This window comes from Artemia franciscana, chromosome 7 (assembly GCF_032884065.1).
Source record: "Artemia franciscana chromosome 7, ASM3288406v1, whole genome shotgun sequence".
NCBI classification, from domain to species: domain Eukaryota; kingdom Metazoa; phylum Arthropoda; class Branchiopoda; order Anostraca; family Artemiidae; genus Artemia; species Artemia franciscana.
In genome coordinates, this window is record NC_088869.1 from 631593 (window position 1) to 644338 (window position 12746).

General features: G+C 36.1%; 1 protein-coding gene across 1 annotated transcript in view; it reads left to right on the forward strand.

Moving 5' to 3' along the window:
- Positions 1 to 12746, forward strand: part of LOC136028698 (potassium voltage-gated channel protein eag-like) — a 322053-nt gene that overhangs the window by 244555 nt on the left and 64752 nt on the right. The window contains 1 exon segment of the mRNA XM_065706529.1: positions 9068 to 9320. Coding sequence (XP_065562601.1) covers positions 9068 to 9320 — 253 coding nt within the window.

Sequence of the window (12746 nt, forward strand, 5' to 3'; positions counted from 1 at the left end):
CTGCTAGACACGCCAGAGCTGGTAATCGAGCGGTTATACTACTATTCTTGCTAGGAGTCCTCATGTTCGGACTTTCTCATGAGCGTAATTGTTTTGCAGCAGTTAAGGTTTGTGGTTAGCTGCGTATATTTAATTATAGACCATCGTAACACTACCTCAGAAAGCCTATTTGATAGAGCTTACTGTTTAATGAAGTCTATCGTTTCAGATTGTGAAGTTCTCAAATTAGTAGTAATTCCTCCTGGTGACGTAAATTGCAACCTTTTTGATAGCAATAGCGTTTAAGCATTGTAACCAGTAAAGTCACATTGGATTCGTCGCATTGGAAAATGTCTCATGTTTCACACACACACCTATTCCTTTGGAAGCACTTCCTGTTTGGCATTTTTTACATGTTCCACTGTTGTTAACCCTGACTCTACATATACAGTTTAATTTCCATATCTCGGACCATATGCCAATCAGCAGTATATTTGCCGTCAGGCCTATCACGTCATATGCCTCCAGTCTCATACTTCATACTTAGGCTTCATACTTAATGTCTCATACTTCACACACAACTATTCTCTGGAAGTACTTCCTCTTTGGCGTTTTTTATGTGTTCCAATAATTTTAAGACATAATCCGAATATACAGTTATTTCCAAACTTCAGATCATCTACCAATCAGCAATATACCCAGTCAACCCTATTACTTCATATGACTCCAGTCAAGGAAATAACAATAATTAGCACACAAAACACTACTGACTAGGCAAGTTTTTAAGAACAATAGCAACTGTGCAAGTATTATAGGCAGTATGGGCCATCAGTTCGTGGCATTAGAGAATATCTCGTACTGCCACAGTTGTCTGGAAGTACTTCCTCTTTGGAGTTTTTACATATTCAACTATTGCTAAGCCATATTCCAAATATAGAGTTATCTCCACGTTTTAGACCATATGCCAATCAGCAATGTAGTCCCTGTCAGACCTATCACGTCATATGCCTCCTGTCAACGTAACAATAATAATTGACAAAAGGAAAACTTTAGGCTAGCGTCGATAAATTTACTTCCATGTTATATATGATTCTAGTCCGAGAAAGACTAAAGTGTCTTTCCTGCTACTCTCCCACAAATCGTCCTTCTTTTTGGCAGAGAAATAATTCCTGATGTACTAAGCAAAAATATTGCTTGCTTTATGTGTGGCCAAGTTTAATAGTTCTCCCGTTCGCCAAGCCCACATAGGACCTAAAAAATGTGGCTATTCCAGTAATCCTTACCTGTTTGATTCCTGTGTCAATTGCAAGTTTATTTTCAAATCTTGGTATGAGATCTGACAGATGATAAATCTGATTCAGCTAAAAACGAAGCACCATTTGTCCAAGGTTTTAAACAACAACAGGTCAAGTTATTAAATAAGGCCAACACTGAATTTGATTTCATTTGGAAAGTGATCAAAAGACCCAAGTCAAAGCTCGGCGAGTCGCCAGGAATTACTTTTGATCAGCTGTTGATTATTTTCCACCTCAACTTCCTAAACCTGATCCAACTGGGTCTTTGAGACTTCCGGGCCTGGTGAGTGCTGTGTTAGAAAAGGTAGCCTGTATACTTACTTCTAATGCGCCTGTGCATCAGTTTTTCTGCTTTGGTAATGATATAGTTTATTTTTTGTTGCTGTTAGTTTGCTCATATCGTGTGTCTTTTGTTTGTAGTTCGTCTCTTTTTTTCCCTTTTTGCCACTCAACTATGCATTTTACTATTTTCTCTTTTTTTCTACTTGTAGGTTATAAATAAGTAAATAGATAAAGAATGTCTAAATATGCCATCAAAAGTGCTAAACTAAAATTTTCGTCCAGACAGTGCAATTATTTTACATACTAGGTAATTGTTTTCCCATTATGTCTGAGCTTGCCATTATGGTATCCAGCTATTCTAAAAAAGTAAAATTAATTTAAAAGCCGAAATACTATTCATACGATGCTTGAAAAATATATCAAAATCAAGTTAATTTTCCCTGTTCATTTTGTATTAAATTATTGGGAAAGAGGAAACAAAAAGGTTAGCTTTGGAACCCTTGTTTTGACTTTTCCTTCGTGGATATTAATCATGATGCACGAACATTAGGTCGGGTTTGAGTGTATTTTTCTAATTTTCGTAGTACATTCATAGCTTCTTTCCCAAAGCTCTTTTCTTATGACGCCTGAACATTATACCGAGATCGAGTCTATTTTCCTTGTCTGTTTTCTATTGAATTGCTGGAAAGCTGAAATAAATTGCTTAGTTTTTGGAACTCTGGTTTTCAATTTTCCTTCATGGATATTAATAATGATGCTCGAACATTAGATCGGGTTCGAGTGTATTTTTATAATATTCGTAGTATATTCACAGTTTCTTTCCTCGAACACTTTTCTTATGACGCTTGAACATTATATCGAGATCGAGTCTATTTTCCTTGTCTGTTGTGTATTGAATTGCTGGAAATCTGAAATAAATAGCTTAGTCTTGGAACTCTGGTTTTGAATTTCCCTTCGCGGATATTACTTTAAAGATCGTTTATTTACCCTTTTGAGGATATTGGTTTTGACAGTCCATTATTTATACAACTTTTTAATCGCCTAAATATGAAGAAGAATTGACAGATAACTATTTGAAAAGCTATTTTTTCTTCTTGGCAAATTCTAAAAAAAAAGAAAGCCATTTTAATAACAAGAGATGAAAGTGAATATCAACAAAAAAAATAATAATATCAACATATTGATAAAATATTTCTTATATTTTTGATGAAAATATAAAAGAATATCACCATTGGGAAGTGTAGCCCATAGCCAAAAATATAGCTACGGAAAAAGCCTGATAAGTAAGGAGCGACCCTGCTCAATAGTAAACGAAACTAAGAAACGGAATTTTGATCCTAAAAGATACATCAAAAGAATCGAATTTTCATGCTGATTTGAAATATATAAGTTTCATCAAATTTAGTCTTTGTCGTCAAAAGTTACGGGCCTGAGAAAATTTGCCTCATTTTGGAAAATAGGGCAAAACACCCCCTAAAATTCATAAATTCTTAACGAAAATCACACCATCGCATTCGGCGTATCAGAGAACCCTATAGAAAAAATTTCAAGTCCCTATCTATAAAAATGTGGAATTTCGTAATTTTTTTGCCAGAAGACAAATCACGGGTGCGTGTTTATTTGTTTTTTTTTGTTTTTTTTTTCGACCAATCGTATCGACCGAAAGGTCCTAGAATGTTGCAAGAGGGCTTATTCTCACGGAAATGAAAAGTTCTAGTGCCTTTTTTAAGTGACCAAAAAAATTAGAGGGCACCTAGGCCCCCTCCAACGCTCATTTTTTCCCAAAGTCGACGGATCAAAATTTTGAGATAGCCATTTTTTCCGCATAGTCGAAAACTATAATAACTATGTCTTTGGGAATGACTTTACCCCCACAATCCCCAAAGGAGGGGCTGCAAGTTACAAACTTTGACCAGTGTTTACATACAGTAATAGTTATTGAGAAGTGTACAGACGTTTTCAGGGGGATTTTTTGGTTTGAGGGGTGGGGTTGAGGGGAGGGGGCCATGTGGCAGGATCTTTCCTTGGAGGAAAGGATTTCCTTGGAGGAAAGGAAGGTGGGCGCAGGATTTTCTAGCATTACAATAAAAAAACAATGAAAAAATAAACATGAAAACGTTTTTTCAATTGAAAGTAAGGAGTAGCACTGAAACTTAAAACGAACAGAGATTATTACGCATATGAGGGGTACTAAAATTACTTTAGTATAAAGAGCGATGTATTTAGGAGGGAGAAAATGCCTCGCTCTTTATGCTAAAGTATTTTTAGTAATTGCAATTATTTATTCTACGGCCTTTCTGATTCAGGGGTCATTCTTAAAGAATTGGGACAAAACTTATGATTTAGTGTAAAGAGCGAGGTATTAGCGAGGGTACAAACCCACTCGTATACATAATAGAAACACAAGAATATAAAAGTTTGTTACGTAAGTTAATTCTTAAGTTACGTATATTTTTTTCTAATAAAAACGTTCGTTAAAAATTAAAAGTTCTAGTTGCCTTTTTAAGTAACCGAAAAATTAGAGGGCAACTAAGCCTCCTTCCCCACTCCTTATTTCTCAAAATCATCTGATCAAAACTAAGAGAAAACCATTTAGCCAAAAAAAAAAGAATTAATATGCAAATTTCATTTTAATAATTTATGTGTGGAGAGCCAAAATCAAACATACATTAATTCATAAACGTTTTGAAATTAAATAAAAAAAGTTAGTTTTTTTAACTGAAAGTAAGGAGCGACATTAAAAATAAAAACGAACAGAAAATACTCTGTATATGAAATGGGCTGTCCCCTCCGCAATCCCTCGCTCTTTACACTAAAGTTTGACTCTTTGCCACAATTCTACTTTTTAAAACAATTAAAAACTTTAGCGTAAAGAGCGAGGGATTGCGGAGGGGACAACCCATTTCATATACGGATTAATTTCTGTTCGTTTTAAGTTTTAATGTCGCTCCTTACTTTCAGTTACAAAAAAAATAGTTTTTTTTATTTAATTTTATACAAAATTCACAACCAATGCAAAATAAAAGTACTGGTGTGGTAAAGAACTTAAGTTTTTGAATAGCAAATTGGACCTAAAAAATTAGCTATATCTAAAGTTCAGTTGATTATTCAGAGAAGCCTAACATACAGTTAAATTTTTTTAAGGAGGGGGTATATGTATCTTCGGATTACCGAGAAGACACTTAAAATTTCAATCAATGTATAAATCACCCAATGGTTTTTTATTAGGTCCCCTCTAAAAACCACTAGTAAATAAATTCTTATATTTTTACATAATTCACAATGGAAATATTGTCACTGCTTTGCGAAGAAGGTCTTACCCTAGGAAAACCTGAATGTCAGTTCCAAAAGTTTCTATATGTGGTCTTATCTACTTCGAATCCACACGACCAATCAATTCATTCTAGCACATAGCCGCCCTACTTCCAGAGTTCCTAGAGGTTCCAGATGCTGCGTTGTCCCCTGTTCTGTCACCGAGTAATATAGCTTGACACACTTCTGACAATTTATAGGGAGATTCCTTGAAACCTGTCTATAACAAAATGTGTCCCACATATTTTATAAAAAATAGTGGCAATAATAAACCGATATAAAATCGTTTTTCAGATCACTTGAGCTTGAATTAGATTTATGCCACTTTGAGGTTAGCTTAGATGACTCATCGATTCCCTAATTTAGTAATTGCAAAATTTTAATCAATTCTTCAAGAAATGAAGTTTGTTTTGTATGTTACAAATATTAATTTTACCAATTTCACCAATGAAAAGCTGATTTTTCATTTTCCCCAGATTTTCAAGATGCATCGTTACCCACTGTTCTGTCATCGAGTGAAATAGCTTCCGATAATTTATAGGGAGAATCATTGTAACCTGTCGATAACAAAACGCGTCCTCTATATCTTACAAAAATTGGTGGCAACAATAAACCAATATAAAATCATTTTTTCTGGTCACTTGAGCTTGAATTAGGTTTATGCCACTTTGAGGTTAGCTTAGATGACTCATCCATTTCCTCAACTAGTAATCGCAAAATTTTAATTAATTCTTCAAGAGATGAAATTAAAGTTTGTTTTGCATGTTACAAAAATTAATTTTAACAATTTCACCTATAAAAAATTTATTTCTGAGTGCATCAATTAATAATGGAAATCTTTTCAAAGTAGGGACTATGAAAAAAAGGGGAAGGACTAACACAAATTTATCCAGATAGTGGAACTTAACGTGAACGTAATCAAGCATTATATTAAAATATATGCCCTAAGCCTAGACTATGAATCTGTCTCGGAAACAAGATTAAGATATTAGTAGCAACAGTGATGATGGGGGTCAAGTATGGTTCAGAAGTAGGGGTGCTCCGAAAGACGGGGGAGGATTTGTTTGGTGTTTCCTAGAGAAATTGTCTAAGGGATGTGATGGTTATCCGTATGGACGACCGCATTTCAAACAATAGACTTTACAAAAAATGCGGCTCAATCCCGCTTTCCAGGACTATAATGAGAGAAAAGTTGAGATGTCTAGGACACTTTCTAGAATGATAGATTGCCAAAGATTGTTCTTGTTGTCCAAGCATCTAGGCAAAACGAGAAGCAGTTCGTCTCAAAAAGGGGTGGCGGGATGTCGTAAAGAAAGATTTAACAGAATTCGAACTTCTTAGGACGGTGTAAAGAGGAATGCTTTGAATAAATTGTCATGGAGAAAGGGTATGCATAGTTGCGTTGGCCTCGAAAGGGTTTGGTGCTGCAGTGAGCTTTATAGTAGTAGTGGTAGTCTCAGACTTCCAAAAAGCCAGTTCAAATTCAGAGCACCAGTAGCTTTTGGGTATTATTTTTGTGGTCCGAGAACAAGAAAGCAGACATTTGCGTTCACCTAAAACAATAAATGGACACACATATCGGTGGGAATTCCTCCACATTGATCCAACAAAGTTCCAATCCTACCATAAAAGTTGTTTCGAAAAAATGGAATTTTACATGTTACCTCCGTAACTAAAAAGGTTCTAACTCATCTAAATATACTATATATGAACCACAATTGAACCGTAATTTAGAAAACTACTCCAAATATCTTGAACCTACGCTCTTTTTGCATATCTTAGATTCTTTAATTTCAGAATTTGAAGTTGGAAACGCCCCTTAACATTGACCAAGGGACTTCCACAAAGAATATTGGCTTGAAAATAAACATTTTCCGATTCTAAACTCCTCACCCGTACCTCTAACATTTACTACTACTACTTATAATAACTCACCGTAGGACCTAGCCGCCTGAGGCCAACACTACTACGCATGCTTCTCTTCCAACCCATTCTATTCAAGGCCTCCCTCTTTACATCCTCCTAGGAAGTTCCCATTTCCTTTAGATTTGTATTTATAAAATCCTCCCACCCCAGACAATGAGGACCTGCTTTCCGTTTAGCCCCAGACGGTTGGCCAAAAAGGACAATCTTCAGCTATCTGTCATCTTTCATGCGCAGAACGTGGCCTAGCCACCTCAACCTTTCTTTCATTATAGCCGTAGAAAGCGGGATTGAACCCCATTTTTCATACAGCCTACTGTTTGAAATACAGTCAGTCAGCTGGGTACCCAGAAAAATCCTTAAGAAATTTCTCTGGAAAAATATCTAGTAAATTTTCATCCGCTTTTCGGAGCATCCATGATTCAGAGCCTTATTTGATTACTGTCATCACTGTAGCTTCCAATGTTATAATTTTGGTTTGCATACCTATCTTCCCATTCTTCCAAACTTTTTTTAACTCTGAAAAAATACCCTGAGCCTTGGCCATTCTACTTTTAACATCTTTAATGCTCCCACCGTCTTTACTAATAATGCTACCAAGGTAAGTGAATCTGCCCATCTGATCAATTTTTTTGTTACCTAATGTCACTTTTTCATCTTCACTTATTTCAAACCTATTCTAGCAGCCTGAACCTTCAAAACCTCTAAAAAATCGTTCATTTTTATCACACTTTCATCTAATATAATTAAATGATCAGCATAATCTAAGTCCATGAGAGTTTTTCCTCTCCATTCCATTCCGTAGTCTTCAATTGCCTTTTCTGTGCTCCTTAAGACAAAGTCCATCAAAATGATACATATAAAGGGGGATAGAACACAACCCTGCTTAATCCCTGATTTAATACAAAACCAGGTGCTAATTTCATTTCTTATTTTAACCGCAGCAGTATTATTCTAGTACATAGCGCAAATCACTTTAATGTATTTGTCTGGTATACCAAATAAGGATAAGATCTTTGCTAGAGCTCTTCTATCAACAGAATCGAACGCTTGCACATAATCTATGAAACTGAGGACCAAAGGTGTTTGACAACGAAGGGACTTCTCAATTACTAGCCTAAGAATGAAAACTTGGTCGACCCTCATCCTCTACCATTTCTAAAACCGTACTGTTTTCCTCTTAAAACTTCGTCTACACTATCTCTCAGTCTAAAAAGTATCATATTACTAAGTAATTTGCTATCTACAGAAACCAGACTAATGCCTCGATAGTTAGGACACTCACTTTTGTCACCTTTCTTATGCAGTGGTTTAATTAAGGTTTTCCTAAAATCTTTTGGTACTTCCCCTTTTTCTAAAGTCATATTCATAATCTTCAGTAGCTTATTTCTAACCTCAGAGTCGCCATATTTAAGAAACTCATATATCACACTATCAGCACCTGGAGCCTTATTATTTTTGAATCCTTTTAGTACTATCGCTAATTCCTACGCACAAAACAAATCTTCCTTCACATCCAAGGTACCACAAACTTTTTCATTTTCATCTTTTTCTGTAACTTTATCTCGGTTTAGCACATTCTCAAAATGTTCTGCCCATCTCTCTGCCGCTACATATTGCCACTGACAACTCATCACAGCATCAAGCCACCTGACGCTAACACAAAAGCATGAGCTCCTCATCCACCTTACCCTGATCAATACTTCACTCTTTATTCCATCCATTAAAGTTCTTACTTCCCTTGAACCTTTTCTTATGACCACTTTCTACCTATTAGAGGACAATGGATTGATTGACAATGCGGTTGGCAATGCAATTGACAATCTGGTTGGCAAGACGGGCCCTGGAACTCGATCCAAGCTGTCGCAAGGTATCGCGATAGGTTTTCCACTTGTCCGCATAAAAAACAGCAATTGTAATGTCCACCGCCTTCAATGCCGAGTTGAGGTGATACAGCCCTAATTCTTCTGAAGTCCAAATAAAGTTAGATTCGACGAGGTTCTGTTTTTCACTTTTAAGTTTTTTTTTTTTTTTTTAAAGACCCAGTGTTGCCAGGAGGAGGTATTTTTACCCTCCTCGTGAGGATGTTACCAGAAAATTTAATAGCTCAATTATTTTAACACAATGTTATCATAATCCGGAAATCTGTGTTTTGGGGTTTTCATCCCGACAACGCACTTCTAAGAACTGGGCCTTAGAGTCCCACCATTAATAGAGCCGCCACAGAATCGAAGAGCCGACCCCAAATTGTTTTTATACATTTTTTTTATTTTCAGGTTCTAAATTATTGTCCAAAAGACATGAAAGCAGATATTTGCGTTCACTTGAATCGTAAAGTGTTTAATGAGCATCCTGCCTTCCGTTTAGCCAGTGATGGATGTCTGCGAGCCTTAGCTATGCATTTTACTATGTCACACAGTGCCCCGGGAGATCTGCTGTATCATACAGGAGAATCCATTGATGCTCTTTGTTTCATTGTGACTGGGTCATTTGAGGTGATCCAAGATGACGAAGTAGTTGCAATTTTAGGTGAGTGGTATTTTTTTAACATTGTCCGCTAATCCGCTTAATCTTGCGAAGAAATGCCAAATCTTGCGGGCCAAACCTCATTCCTGCATCGGAGCATAACATAAAATCCAAGGTACTTCATTGACTCTGATAACTGCGTTGACGCTGATTATCTGTCTAAGCTAGTGGTGTGGCTAGTGAATCTTTTGAAGAACAGGAAGGCGTGGTCTCATCTCCAAATGTACTAAAAAGCAAAAACAGTTTTTCTCCTAATGCCCATAAAAATGGAAAATTTTGAAGACGATGGGCTGTCATGGTACAAGAATGCGTTGGTATTTTTTAATGATCATGGAAGTGTGATGGTGTCTGTTCTCACATTGTAGAGAAGGGTGCCCTGAAGGTCTATGGACATGTTGTCTATGTTGTCTATGTTCTATAAGGTCTATGTTCTATATGTTCTAAGGTCTATGTTGTCTATATACAACAGAAAAATGTTATAATCGCACCATGACTTAAATTTCGGTGTCCTTATATATTTTCACTTTAAATAAAAATCATTTTTATCAGCTATTGTCCCTGCATGTGAAGTTTGTGGAGCCATTAAACATACATCTTCAGACCATTCTTAGTTTGCTCTAAAAACCCTGTTATGGACAAATTTACTGAAAAGCTTTAAAAGACAAACCGAAAAGCCTAAAAAGGTAACTCCACTACATAGCTGAATTACTCATCACATTCTGAGCATACTCTAAAATGCTCAAAATTCAAGTGCCTTTCCAAGACATGATGGTGGTGAAGCGCCCTATACGCCTTCCCTCCACTGCGTGTTGATAAATTATATAAACAAAAATTTGTAAATTACTCGGTAGCGTCCTAGATTGGTAGTGTAAAAACTTGAGGATTAGTACAATTTTTCTGGCACTCAATTTCTTTTCTGTAGTAACAAGTGACTAAAGGGATCAAATTTACTTAAAAGTTGATGGGGGAAGATTAGCCAGAAAAAATTTAAATTGAGTTCAATTTGCGAATAAAAGAACATAGTAGCGAAAGTGTTTCTCCCTTTTTTCGTAAATGGATACGATTTTCTCAGGCTCGTAACTTTTGTTTGGTTGCTTTATACTTAACAAATTTTAAATAATTGGAGTTACTATAAAAATCCAACTTTTTTAATATATATATATTGCTACCAGTAAGTTGGGATTACTCTAAATGCGAGCCAGTCCTTACTTACAGCTCCTTGCTACATTATTTTTTTATAAGTAGCCCAATAACGCAGCCTAATTAAAGTGCTAAATGGGCTCTTTGTAGGCTCTTGTAATGGGCTTGTAGGCTCTTGTAATGTGCATGTAGGCTCTTGTAATGGCCTTGTAGGCTCTTGTAATGGGCTTGTAATGGGCATGTAGGCTCTTGTAATGGGCTCTTTGTAATGGGTTTATTTAATTAATGATTCGTAGTGGCCTTATACGAGTCAAAAGTGACTGGAGGGCGATCAGCCTTCCCTCCCGAGACTCTTTCTCTCTCAAAGACATCCAACCAAACTTTTGGATAGCCATTTGGTTAAGCATAGTTGAGGTCCAATATTTGAGTTAAGCATATTTAAGGGTACAATGGCTGTGCTGGACGGGGTATCAAATCCCCCCCCCTCACAGCTCTTGGCTTAGGGATTGTAATTTATGAAATTTGCCCATTGTTTACACATAGTATTCATCGTTGTGAAATGGGGAATCTTTGACCCAAGACCAAGGGTATTAATTGGAAAGCTCAAGAAATGTTGGGGGGAGTTGAACTAAATCAAAACACACTACGTACATATAGGTTGCCAGAAGGGTGCATCAGAAATATCTTAGAAAAGGATTAGTGTATCAATTTGAAACTTCCAGGACACAATGACGAGGATTTTCAACAGACCAAAAGGTAATGAGTGCATACTACTACTACTACTAATACTACTACTTCTAATACTACTATTATGGCTAATACTACCACTACCCAGGCTAAGGGTACGAATATAAAAATGCCAGGGAATATTGAAGGGATATTTAAGTACATTCAGACTTTGGGGGAATAGTAAAGTGTATCTGTGTTTTATTTATTAGTTATGTATGCATGTATTTTATTCGTTATGTGTATTTTATGATGATTAAATCTTATCTTATATACATAGACAGTGTTTAATTTTAATTCTTATTCAAAATATTCGAAGTTCATTGGGCTTAAGGTTACCATTAAAACTTATTAGCAAGAGGTAATTTAAGGAAGAGGGGAATTAATACCTCTGAAAGGGAAGCCAATTTTGATAAAAAGTATACCATCCAATTTATCACATCTGAGGGCCCTAAATATGACGCTACAAGCCCCTATATATAAAAGTATGGAATCTAGTGTTTTCCTGAGATAAATGGTCATGAATGCGGGTTTTTTTGTTTTGATTTTTTGCCTCCCAGGAATAATCGTGTACAGCCAGTGGTTGAAGAGAATCGAAAGAGGATACTATCAAATAAACTTTAAAGTGCTAGGGCGTTATTCAGTTGCAAAATAGATCGTACCGCATCAAAGTACTGATATCAGCAATTGTGTTCAATAAAGCAAGAATTTAGGCCTGAATACGTCCAAAAAGCTATTTATGCTGATTTGAAAGAGTTATAACATGTCTGTGTACGCAAGTCGCGGGGGGGGAGATTAGCTGGGTCCCGTGTAGGGCTTTTATTCTATGTACCTTATTAATCATTGCAGGATTCGAACTTCAACAACATGTAGGTTCCTCTTCTTAATTTCTCTTTCTTCTTCTTCGGCCCAAGAAGAAACCTATTGGGACCTGGTGGGTTTTATTCCACACTATTCTGGATATTTGTAATGACTTGAATTGACTTGCTTTTTTAACAGTATGATTACAAGAACTATGCATACAAACAACCGCCCGGGGAAGGCTCAAACAGTATGATGTAGGACGGCTGCAATCCTCTGATTCTGAACCTAAATGAAACTTATATATTTGAAATCAACAACATAAGCCAATTCTTTTGATGTATCTATTGGTATAAAAATTTCATTTTCTAGAGTTCTGGTTACTATTTAGCTGGGTCACTCCCTATTTACAGTTTGTTACCACAAACTGTTTGATATTGCTGTAATAGTTGGAAGTTTTAACTTATGAATAAGTTATTTTAACTTATTCTTGGAAGTTTTAACTTATTGCAATTAGCCATTGCTAAGACAATGCTTTTATATCCTTTTGATAACCTCTACGTTCATATACTTTTTGCAGTTTTCATCTCAATGCTCCTAGCCCTAAGAGGAATTGCAATAGAAGTAACAGCAGCATTAGTAGTAGTAGTAGCAGTAGTAAATGTAGCAGTAGCAGTAGAATTAGCAGTAATATGCACATATTCCTTTTTGGTGAGTTGATCTTTCCCTTTAAGTATTTTCTTAGTGTTCCAACTTGATACA